General features: G+C 37.2%; 1 protein-coding gene across 6 annotated transcripts in view; it reads left to right on the top strand.

Annotated features, from left to right (window-relative positions):
- The window catches only part of LOC127430622 (cell adhesion molecule 1-like), a 486,388-nt gene that overhangs the window by 413,532 nt on the left and 59,787 nt on the right, over positions 1-13,069 (top strand). For all 6 annotated transcript variants that reach the window (XM_051680514.1, XM_051680513.1, XM_051680515.1 and 3 more), the window contains 2 exons: positions 533-629; positions 5,090-5,262. In XM_051680514.1, the coding sequence (XP_051536474.1) occupies positions 533-629; positions 5,090-5,262 (270 nt within the window). The remainder of the gene's footprint in view (positions 1-532; positions 630-5,089; positions 5,263-13,069) is intronic.

Consider the following 13,069-nt stretch of genomic DNA (forward strand, 5'->3'; position numbering starts at 1 on the left):
AGGAAGTCTAATCCCAGCTGAATTGGAAAAGAACTGAGCCTTGCTAAGGAGAAGTGCGCATTTCATGCTGAATGTAGCAAATATAACTGAGAGGCACGGCTGACGCAAGGTGCAAAAAGCCAGCAGGATACCTGCTGCCAGTCACTGGAGAATAGATCCACTGAGCGGCCAGTCGTTTTAATAGATTCGAGAAAGGGCAGTACTTATGAAGCAGAAAGGTCAATGCTGAGGAACACAAGAGGAACAGGCTGTTGGCACATTGAATATGGACATGGCATGTCTTATTGTGGCTTTTCTGAATGTATACATGGCATACATCATGGTGTATTGATTTAGTTTAAATGACTCGAAAGGTTAATACAAAAAAAAAAAAAACATGCACACATTTCGTATCAAACAATGGTAATGCTGAAGTGTGGAATCAAATGGCTGAGAACAATCCAATAAGCGTTGAACAAAGACTAGGCTGTTTAAAGTTTCATGCAGCCTGGGGGCACAAAGCACTCATGTAATTTGTCTCTATCCTCCACAGATAAACCTGAGGTAAAGATCGTGGTGGAGTTTCCAGTGGGCCTTACTAGAGAGGGCGAGAATCTGGAACTGACATGCCGGGCTAAAGGCAAACCAGAGTAAGATGCTTGTCTATATGATCTCAATATTGGTGATTCTTTAAAGGAATGGTTCATCCAAAATTCTGTCATTACTCACCCTCATGTTGTTCCAAACCCACGACTTACTTTCGAGAAACATGCATGGAGAAATGTTTTAAAAATTTTACTTGTTGTTCTTTTCCATGCAATTACATAGCCTGGTCTCATGAAATTTATGTGAACGTGACAAAATTTTTGCAATTCAAAATTGATGTGCTGTATATCACGTTTGGATGCAGATTTCCAGTGAAATGTCCAGCTGGGAGCGGCAAAAGCGAGTAAAATGGTGTCGTATTTAGATGCGGTTTTAAAGTGAATTTTAGATAATATTTTTTTTTTTAAAACATACCTCCCTAACCTAAAACTTTTGCATGAACCTAACCAATAGTATTTTAAAATATAAATGAGATGTTTAAAAAAGACATCCTTACCAAATCAATGCCTACACTTAACAATTAGTGCTTTAAAATATATATGAGAAGTTAAAAAAAAATCCTTACCTTATCAATGCCTAAATCTAACATTAGCATTTTAAAATGCAGATGCGAAATGAAAAAGCAAATTTTCTGAAGCAACCACCTAATTTTGAGTTGTTTCTATGACTCTGTCATGTCACGTGTGTAACGCCCTATCAGGTAAGCTATCGCACAAACAAACTGTGTTGGAATAAGTGTATATTTGTAGGTGAGTCTGTAATAAAAGCATTAAAATGTATTGTTTTTCAAAAGATGTGTTTGAGGAAAAGTGTGTCAGTATCATAACATAGCAGGCTCTGAGTAACAGAGAGAAAAATAAGTATTTATAAAGAATTAATCGGCCATTTAAGTCATGATTTGAGTGAGAGTGAACACACAGTTGTTGTAGCACCTCTAGTGTTCATTTCTCCTTGAAACTGCAGGGAATTGTACCTGGAGTCACGTTTAGCAAGTTTTGCAAAAAATTTATATAGTCACCTTTTCACTTTGAGACCAGGTTGCAATTACATTGCATGGGCACTGAGGTTTTCAATTATGCAAAAGAATCATAAAAATGGATCAGTCTTGGAAAAAAGCACACAAGTCATATTGGCCACTTTTTTATACTTGTATAGTGCTTTTGCATCCTTTTTGAAGTTTGCCTCAGTCGCCATTCATTGTAATTGTATAAAAAACAGCGACCATTACAATTCTTCAGAATTCCTCCTTTTTGCTACTTGGAAGAAATAAAGTCATACAGGTTTGGAAGGGTAAGGGCGAGTACATTAAGACAAGAATTTTAGTTTTGGGTGAACTATTTTTTAACACGGACTGCAGTTGCTAAAACAACCACGGTTGATTCATTTAATGGCTGTATTTTTCCAGCACTATTAATATTTAATTGGATCATGGAGATTTAACGAACGTGAAGCAGTTTGCACCTGTTATTATTTGCCTTGCTGTGTGGTAAGAGTGCAATCGTGAGTCTTCACTCAAATACTGCCAGTGAATGTGCATGCATACTGAAGAGGTGTATACAGGCCAATTAATGTCATCAATCACAGTGTCTACAAGGCCCCAAAATGCATCAAACACCTCTGCACATGAAGTTAATGCACAGCACGCTGAAAACAAAGACATACGTGGGCATAAGGTGAGTTATCAGTGTCAGGCCAATGTGTGCACGTGTCATAAAAGCCATCCCCTTGTTTTTACTCTCAACAACCCCCCTAACATCCTCAAACTGAAATGGTGCTGGGAGCAGAGGCACCACCCGTATTCATTTAATAAAGATGAAAATACAATCAATATAGTGTGCAAAAAACTGTAAGTCATTTTCAATAAAGCTTGGAGAGGGGGTGCAGTCATCACTGTCAGACAGTGCAAGGCTTGGCTCGCCATCCCATTTCTGTTCTCCATTTCACCCCAGGTTCTCTGCAGCCCTTCCACTGTGTGTTTTTCCCCATGCCTTCCTTTCAATAAAGTACTTTTTCTAGGTCATTTCTCTCTTTTCCGTATCAGGAACATTGGCATCTTCATGCTATGCATGTATATTTAACCTGAGATTGAGACTCTTTCAGATTGCTCTCTACATGGAATTCAGTCGCTGCTCACCATCAAATGTTGTGTTCCATCCTCAGAGGCTGAGGATCAACTGCTGTTGAGCTCAAACCTGTCCTTTATTTTAAAACTGTGAACTTTTTTTTTGTATCTCCCCCCTCCTCACCCTCTCCCTTTTTCAAATGGATGGTAACAAGTTTAAACGCAGACCCAAAAACAGATCAACAAGGGAAAGGCTCCCCAGAAGCTCATGGGAAATAACTACACTGCAGCAATGCCTTTGAAACTTGTGAGAGCTGAGCAGAGTTTAGAGCCGCTTTTATTTTTCCACAGTGGGTTTAGCTCATTCTTCTCATCACTCTGAAAGTAGAATAGGCTGTTGTGTGCTTGGCTCAGGTGTTTAGAGAACAAAAGGAGATGGATCGCTGGGGCAGTTAATGGAGGCAGACAAGAGAAAATCACAGCCTTTCGGTTTTTGTTGGTTTGCCGATATGTAGTTTGTTTGTCAATGCTGTAAGCTGTGACAGTGGTCAAATCATTGGTCAGATCCAAGACAGATTAATTTTATAGCTAGTCTCAGACTCCGACAGCACATATTGATTTATATTGTACAAAAAATGCATGAAATCATTAGTTCTGATTGGCTGACTTTTAAGCAGTTTGAGAGACACAGGTTATCAGCCTGCCAGGAATCTAAAAGTGCTTTTAAACTATCGGGCCGAACGGTTCTGAGCACGCTGAGTAATGGTTCCAGAAGCATTTCCACTTGAGCACGGTCCGATTACGATTACAAACCATTCCCGGGATGAATTATCAGCACAGTTGAGCATGGTCTATTGCACAGTTAGTCCATTCTAATCCTGATTTTGCAGCACAAATCAGGATTAGTGGAGAAAGCAAACGTAACCGTGCCGGTCATTACCGATCCGGACTCGTTGGCATGTAACGAGAACCATTCAGCCCATTGTTGGAAAAGAGCCTAAAGTCATGTTTACAATTTCCCAGCCTGATGAGTGCTTCTGAGGAAAAACTAGTTTTTGGATTTGTGAAAGTTTGGGAGCTTGGTGGGATTCAGTCTTTAAAAGGTATTTGAGTTCTGTTCGAGACAAATAGTAGTACATAAACTAGATATTCTTGACACATACCAGCATACAGGTTTGGGGAGTAACGAAATACATGCAATGGGATTACGTATTTAAAATACAAAATCTAAGTAACTGTATTCCACTACAGTTACAATTTAAATAATTGGTAATTAGAATACAGTTACATTCAAAAAGAATTTTGATTACTGAAGAGATTACTTTGCATTTTATTGTCATTTGTTTCATTTAATATTTAGTCCTTTCAGATGAAAAAATGCATACATATAAATGATGCGATCCAAAGAGCATTTGAACAGCGGTGAAACACTTTCTTATGAAGTGTTACATTCATACGAGCAGACAGAGAAGTAAGTTTGAAGTAAGTTTGGAGCAGAAGAAATAGAAATAAAGCTTGTGTAAATTGTCAGTTTTTCGCTAAGCTAAAATGCTATTTCTAGACATTTTACATGCACGTTACCTGGCACGATCATATTTTTTTATCAAGAAAATTCACATTGGATCATAATTTCTTTTTTTCTAGTAAGACCTTTGATATTAGGGCAAAAATCGTATTCTTGATAATAATTTTAAAGACAAATAATGTAAAGATATCTATAAATCCTTAAAACAAGATCAATTAGATTTATCTTGTTTTAGAAACAACACTGCATTAGATATTTAGGTTTTTCAGAAAATGCATTTTTAACATGTGTATTTTGTCTTACTGTACTGGCAGAGTTTTTATAGTCAAAACAAGTGAAAAAATCTACCACTGCTGGAGAAGTAATCCAAAGTATTTAGAATATGTTACTGACCTTGAGTAATCTAATGGAATATGTTAAAAATTAAATTTTAAAGCATGTATTTTGTAATCTGTAGTGGAATACATTTCAAAAGTAACCCTCCCAACCCTGCCTGTATATGCCTCTGGATTGAATTTGGTTGCAGAAATACCTACCCCTTAATGTCACATACAATTACAAGCTGTGGTGGGTCAGGCAGTTAGCCCCTTCTTGCCTATGTAGGCAGTTGGATAAAGCAGGAATAAAGCTATCAGTTAGCATTCCCATTTATCTCAATGGCTGGTGATCAAAGTATCTACAGTAATACAAAAATATTTTGTTATGTTGTTAGTTTGCACAAAACATTTATTTTGTCAGACTACACGGCTATTATTAAATGACCATTGTTGTACCCATATGGTGTAGTTACAGCATCTACCAGCAGGTGTTTACTGACCCCTGATTTCAAGAATGTGAACCAGTCTTTATGCTGACAGTCAAAAATCTGTCGATCTGATACTACACCATAGCCATTTCTATTCTGTCTCTCTATTCAGGCCTCAACAGGTGAACTGGGTGAAGGTGGATGATGATGTGCCCTCACACGCAGTCATAACCGGCTCAGATCTCTTCATTGAGAACCTCAACAAGTCCTTCAACGGCACTTACCGATGCGTGGCTTCCAACTCGGTGGGTGAATCGTATGATGACTACATCCTTTATGTGTATGGTAAGTTCAAAGTGACTGAGCGGTTCTCTCTTTTGCCCTGTACCTCTTTCTCCCTCCCTTATTCACCTACTCCACTGCTCCATCTGAGTTATGGGTCAATAACATTGATCTTAATGACATTTCCTTTCCTTCAGGACATGTTTTAATCTAATCATTTTCATCTTGGAATTTACTTTTGATATCATTTGCTGCACTAAACCTGTGGTGAAATTGCTGTACTCCATTTTCAGTGTAAAACATCCTTTAAAAAAAGAATTATGTCTGCTGTAATGAGGATCTTTGATCAAATAGATTTTGACTAAAACAATTTCTAATGCACAATTATGCCAGTAGTAATGGAGGCAAACTTGCAAGAGACCAGAAGCATCTTACTGTTTCTTAAGCCTGTTGCAGATATTATTTATTTATTTATTATCTGTCCTTTTAAGATTGTTGCTCATCAGATTGTAAGATATGATCTCAGTGAGCTCATGGTTAAAAGGCAAACTGTGTGACATCAACAGAGTTTTATGTCAGACTTTACGATACACATCTTAGGACTCTGGGCATGATTTACAGCAACGACTGGACAATCAGTTGTGTCACGTTCTGCCGCAAAACTGAATTGGTACCACACATGTAAACCCCTGTGATAATATTGCCAAATATTTGCCTGGAAAAGAAATGGAGTGTCTCTCTTGTTCTTCATTAGGATGGCCATCACAGGAGCAGTCAAACTGCAGGACTGCGACACAAAATTTCTGACACTGCACTTTTTCAGAAGTTAAGATTCATAGCAAACGCCATTATTCAGCCGTTGTTCATACTAAGTCATTAAAGACTGCTGATTTTGCTCTTCGTCAAATAAAAAAATAAATATAATATAATAATCATACAATGTGCACCAGGCTTAAATCATCTTAATATTTTAAAGCTTTTTTTTTTTTTTTTTTTTAAACCATTAGTGTGAATAAGCCTAAAAGAAGAAAAGGCAGAAGCCAAACTTTTTGCTTGTGTGTGTGGGAACCCATTGCTCAGATCTCTTCAACATTGTGTGTTGTTGGTGGGTCGCCACAGAAACTTGGCGTCACCCCGATTGTGCATGTTCCAAAAACTTGCCCCAGCACGATGTGCAAATGTGCCAGTAATTGCGACAGGCTTTTCACACGTCTCTCCCATGAGCAGCTTGGCAGTCATTCCACGAGAATTTCATGACAGTTGAACCAACAAAATAGAAGAGAGAGAGACACAGCCATGCATGGTGCTCGGAGAGCTCAAATCCCTCCCCTATTAAAAACAGCGTTGAATATAACAGACTCTATCAGGACATTTGATGACTTTCATGTCTGATGCTACTTTTAATATCTACAGTAATTCAACTACATATCTTGTCTGACATTAGAATTGCTAATGCAGAATGGGGACTGTGGGGCTGGGCTGTCACTGTTTAATCTAGCATCATGCATCTCCGACAGCCCCCCTCTAATACAGACACTTTATATTCACATTCATCCACTATTGCTGTATGTTACCAGAGTGCTTTGACACTCAAACATATTCAACACATGTACTCATAAAGAAGGCACCAGTGACATCTGGGCACTCTTTAGTCTTTTAATTATTCTCCCACAAATTAATAAGATGACATCTGCGTATAACAAACACTCCTCAGATACTTCAGATATTATACAATTCTGTCAAGGCACTGTTCAATTAAGTGTACCGCTTTAAAGAAATGTTAAAGGAATGGCAAAATTATTTTTAGCAGGCTGTCTCAGTAAGGACACATTTTCATACATCTGGCATTTGTCATATGACATATTGGAAGGGTGTTTGTGAAGCTATTCAAGCACTGGCTTATGTAACCATTATGAGGTTGTTAAAACTTGTGAAAAGAGTAAACAGTTTAAGTGCTCCTAGATCTACATAGTTATTGTATAGATGCAATTTGTCTAGAAGTAAGTGAAGGTGACATTTTCCGATATGTATTAACATCCCTCCAGCCATGCTACTGCCAATGTATAATTGTAGATAAAAAGAAAGAAAGAAAGAAAGAAGTCACGCCAAATGTAGTTGTGGTTACCAGAAATTTACTGTAAAAAATAGTCTAACAATGTTTCAGGCATTATGGAATGTCATTTTGGTTCCTGTATTTTGTTATTGTTCATAGCCATATGTTTAATTAACTGATATGTTAATGATATAAGTTAATGAATGTAAATATCTGAAAATCTAATTTTTCTGAAAATCTACAGTCTCCTTAAATCTTGTACTTAAATATACTTATAGCCACCATAATAATACAAATATTAAAATAGAAAGTCACATGAAGATTTCATCAAAAGAAAACACCATCAGAGTAACATAAATGATGCTGAAATAATGCAAAAAACAAACTAACAAACAAACAAAAAAAATTAAGCAACAGTAATAATGTACCTAATGTACTAACTGATAGCAACATAGAACTATAAAAAAAAAAATAACGATTTAAAAAAAAAAAAATTGAATGTGAGGCATCACGCAGGGACTTCAAGGTGTTGCATGTTTTACTTTAAAACATTGTTTTTTTTTTTTTACCTTTATGTGTAAATATTGTGTTTAACATTTTTATAGGTTAAATGTAGATTTTCACCTTCAGTTAAATTATTATTTACTTTCAACAGCATAATTTTAAAATTACATGTACTGATTGCCCTGTTAAAGGGATAATTCACCCAAAAATGAAAATCACATTGTTAAAACCTGTATGACTTTGAGTAGATGACAGAATTTTCACATTTAAGGGAACTATTTCTTTCAATCTAATACATTTTTTCACAATATATTAATGTAACTTGTTCTGTTAAAATCACAACCAATTTTTTTTAGTTATAGCAAAGTTCACTTTTGAAAGAAAAAACAAAACATTAAGTCAAATCTTAGACTAGAAGAATTTCCTGCCCCCTCGATAGACAGCTAGAACAGATGTACTGCAGAGGCAATTTTTCTCTAATGCGTTTGTTCCCGAACTGTTGTGAGGCTAAGTGATGGAGAACACTTGGAGGGTGGCTGGCACTAAACTGGTTATGGGGAAAAAAACATTCCCTGAGACACATTTCCAGGGCCCCCATCCCAGCATTCCCCTGCGGGAGAATGAGATTTAACACACCGGCCTGTAACAAGTTTACAGAGCGCCTCTAACCTAATAAAGACTACCTTTGCCTCCACAGCCCTGGCCTTTAATATTGCACACTCCTGCTCTGCTTGTCATCCTCACTCTCATTTATTCTCTGTAACAATTCATCCATGCTTAGAGGGCTTTCCTCTGGTATCTCGCAGCCGCCCAGCAGAAATCGATCACGGCAATACATTTCCTTAACTATGCTTACCTCCATTCTGAACCCCAAAACTAACATCTCATGATTTTATTCACTTGGTAGGTCAAGAATGTGTTGTGCCCATAGAGAGTTTAATGTGGGGTGTTTACTGTGGGTTGGACTAACCCCAGGTATAGAAACTAAGCAAGTGGCAAAATGTCCTGTCACTTGTTGTGGTCGCATTGGACCGTGCTGCCGTGCAAAGGTAAATCGCAGATTACTTCAAATTATGTCAAAAAAATGTTATGACCGAAATTAGACTATGATCTGTCCAGTGACAGTTGGGTTTGGCTTAACCTTGCCCTGAATTAGAGAAAACAGAGACTGTGACTATTTGATAATCCGCCTTTGCATGCACAATCAAAAAACTTGGAAGTCAGTTTTTTCAGTTTCCGTGTTGGTGTAGTAACTGTGTTTTGCCTCTGTAGGGCAGTGTGCTCTCTCCGAACGAATCCTGTGTGGTTGCGTAAATGGCAAGCAGTAGGGGTGTAACGGTACATGTATTCATCCCGAACCGTCATAGTACTGACGTCACGGTTCGGTGCATGCAGTCAGACGAAGAATACAACTCACATATTAATATTCATATTAATGTTGGCAGTGTAAAATGTTTCTACTCGACATCTTATGATGAAAGAAGGTATTGCAAATGCTCAGACTTGAACATCAAAGCTGTCATTCACATTCAGATAGGAATTGTATAGTAGTTTCTTGATGTTATAAAGAATAATGTTTCATAACCATAAATAATTAGTCTATGCTTCATGTAACTGAGATTGACTGTTGGTTTATAAGCTAGGTCTCGTTTCGAAGGCTGCGTGCTAGGTAGGATGCATCCTTTGAAGGCTGCAATATACTGAGTGTCCTCCTTTAAACAAGCCTCATTTAAATGAGATGGCCTTCATAACATGTAACATGGTTGCTATGACAGCACGGCACTCTTTAACAAGCGTGAGTGCTTTGAATGAGAAGGGAACAAAGTCCCTTTAGAAGGGAATGTATGAGGTAACTTTTAGGAGAGTTATAATGATTTAAAGAGAAAAGAAAATAGATTTTACAGGAGTACTTTTAGTCTAATTGTCACGTATTGTGGTAGTGATGATGATGAAGGAGAGGCGAGAGGAGATGGATCAATTTACAGGCTTTAATGAAGAAGATGGAGACTATATAAAACAACGTGGAGTGCCATAAACCAAATCTACAAACTAACACAAGCATTACACGGATGAGAACTGACATGAATGAACAAAACTGGAGGGTATATATACAAAAGGAACTAATGAGGGAATAGGAGACAGGTGAGGATGATGAGGTACAGATGGAAGTGATGAGGGAGGTGCACTATGGGAAATGCTGTCCAGGGCAAAACTTCCCCTGTGTGTATATATATACAGGTGCATCTCAATAAATTAGAATGTCGTGGAAAAGTTCATTTATTTCAGTAATTCAACTCAAATTGTGAAACTCGTGTATTAAATAAATTCAGTGCACACAGACTGAAGTAGTTTAAGTCTTTGGTTCTTTTAATTGTGATGATTTTGGCTCACATTTAACAAAAACCCACCAATTCACTATCTCAAAAAATTTTCCCCTTTTACTCCCAATTTGGAATGCCCAATTCCCAATGTGCTCTAAGTCCTCATGGTCGCATAGTGATTCGCTTCAGTCCGGGTGGCGGAGGACGAATCCCAGTTGCCTTCGCGTCTGAGACAGTCAACCCGTGCATCTTATCTTATCGTTGAGCGCTTTGCCACGGAGACATAGCGCGTGTGGAGGCTTCACGCCATCCACCGCGGCAACCACGCTCAATTCACCACACGCCCCACCGAGAACAAACCACATTATAGTGACCACGAGGAGGTTACCCCATGTGACTCTACCCTCCCTAGCAACTGGGCCAATTTGGTTGCTTAGGAGACCTGGCTGGAGTCACTCAGCAGCCCTGGGATTTGAACTGGCGAACTAGCGAACTCCAGGGGTGGTAGCCAGCGTATTTTGCCACTGAGCTACCCAGGTCCCCGTTAAATGTAATTTGTAACGTATTCCGTTAGATTACTCAAGGTCAGTAAATACTTTGGATTACTTCTTCAGCACTGGTAGATTTTTTCACTTGTTTTGACTATAAAAAGTCTGCCAGTGCAGCAAGACAAAATACACATGTTAAAAATACATTCTCTAAAAAACCTAAATATCTTATGCAGTGTTGTTTCTAAAACAAGATCAATCAAATTGATCTTGATTTAAGGATTTTCAGATATTTTTACAGGAAAACAATACAAAAATTATTATCAAGAATATAATTTTTGCCCTAATATCAAAGGTCTTACTAGAAAAAAAAGAAATTATGATCTAACATGAATTTTCTTGATAAAAAAATATGATCATGCCTGGTAACGTGCATGTAAAATGTCTAGAAATAGCATTTTAGCTTAGCATAAAACTGACAATTTACACAAGCTTTATTTCTATTTCTTCTGCTCCAAACTTACTTCAAACTTACTTCTCTGTCTGCTCGTATGAATGTAACACTTCATAAGAAAGTGTTTCACCGCTGTTCAAATGCTCTTTGGATCGCATAATTTATATGTATGCATTTTTTCATCTGAAAGGACTAAATATTAAATGAAACAAATGACAATAAAATGCAAAGTAATCTCTTCAGTAATCAAAATACTTTTTGAATGTAACTGTATTCTAATTACCAACGATTTAAATTGTAACTGTAGTGGAATACAGTTAATTATATTTTGTATTTTAAATACGTAATCCCATTACATGTATTCCGTTACTCCCCAACCCTGATGACAGAAGGTTGCTCATGGGCAAATCAACAGCCCTGAGCCCCATTTGCTAATCACAATATTACTCATGTGTGTTTTTCCCTCTCTGTGTCATTCCTGAATGACTGTTATCTGTTACGAATGCCAGGAAATACCATTCCAATTAAAGCACTCATCTGCTCTCCTCTTCGTATGTACCTAGCTCTCTTGATACCCTTTTATGCCTCTTTAAGTCTTTGGAGCCACTCATACGTTGGTCTGCATTTCATTTGGGAGATGCACCATTTAGCAAGTGGCTCAGTGATCGAGTCAGAGAGAGAGAGAGAGTAAAATATAAGTTTGCATCCTAGCGATATCCTTTGTGTGTCTAGGGAATTGGTGTAACTGGCAGTATTTTGCAGTGGCCCAGGTTTAATGAGCCTGCTACACACATGAATCATGTTGCCATGATTCATAATGTGCCATTGTAAACGCACACTGGGATTACATGGCAGGTACAGTATGTGCTGTGAAAGTCAATAAGCTCTAAACTCCTAATAAACGGTGGCATTGGTTTACGTTCTAAAAAGAGATCTTCCAAAAATTTTACAAAAACAGTCTGTTTCGAAATGCAGTGCGCTATAGATCCCTTCAGGCTGCCAAGCATTTAATAAGCTATTGACACTGGTGATCTCGAACATCTGTTGGGCATTCACAGTTTATAACAGAGTAGAGCCAATAAAGTTGCCCCTCCACTGACTCGGAGATTGGTTTTAACTACACACAGTGCCACAACCAGAAATTAACCGAACATGCATTAAGTACACTGTTAGACCTTACCGTGGTATTTCTACTGTAACATACTGGAACACTATTGCCAGCTAGTTACTATAAAAACCTGATAACAGTAAACTTCTTCAGTTGATGTATACAGTAATTTACTGATTACTGTAAATGGTAGCTGAGGGATATTACTGTAAAAATCTAAATTGTACCGTAACTAGCTGGAAATATCCCACACATTATTATTTTTTATATTTAATTATTATTATTATTATTATTATATAAAATTTATTATTAATAATAAGAAAACACATTATTTTTGTATTTATTTTGTTTTTTATTATAATTTTTTCTATATAGTATAGCATTAAGTAAAAGACTACACAACATATACAGCAATTAAAAAGGTAACAAGGTTAAAAATGTATACAGATTGAAGGAGTAGTCGCTGTCTGTCAGTGCAGAGCCACCGTGATCAAGTGACACTGAAAGAAAAGACTATTTGATCATTGTTAATGTTAAAGTTTTGAAATCATCACATCCAATGCCCAAAATCTCCGTTTATTGTCTGGCCGTTCACATAAGACATGTTCTTATAATGCAGTAGTGAATGTGCGGGTCTCGAGACGATTCTTGTTTTCCGTCTGCATTACACTGCAAAAAAATTATTTTCAAGACAAGTATTTTTGTCTTGTTTTCCTGTAAAATTATCGAAACATTCTTAAAACGTGATTTATTTACTTGTCAAGCAAAATGGCATTAGTTATTAAGTCTTGTTTTAAGAGAAATCTGACCAAATTAAGTGAACTTTGACAAGAAAAAAAAATCTGCCAATGGAGTAAGAAAAATTAACTTGTTTTCCAGTTGAATTAAGTTTATTTTTCTTACCCCATTGGCAAATTATTTTTTCTTGTTTTAAGCATAAAT

The sequence above is a fragment of the Myxocyprinus asiaticus genome, chromosome 40 (assembly GCF_019703515.2).
Source record: "Myxocyprinus asiaticus isolate MX2 ecotype Aquarium Trade chromosome 40, UBuf_Myxa_2, whole genome shotgun sequence".
In the NCBI taxonomy this organism is placed as follows: Eukaryota; Metazoa; Chordata; class Actinopteri; order Cypriniformes; family Catostomidae; genus Myxocyprinus; species Myxocyprinus asiaticus.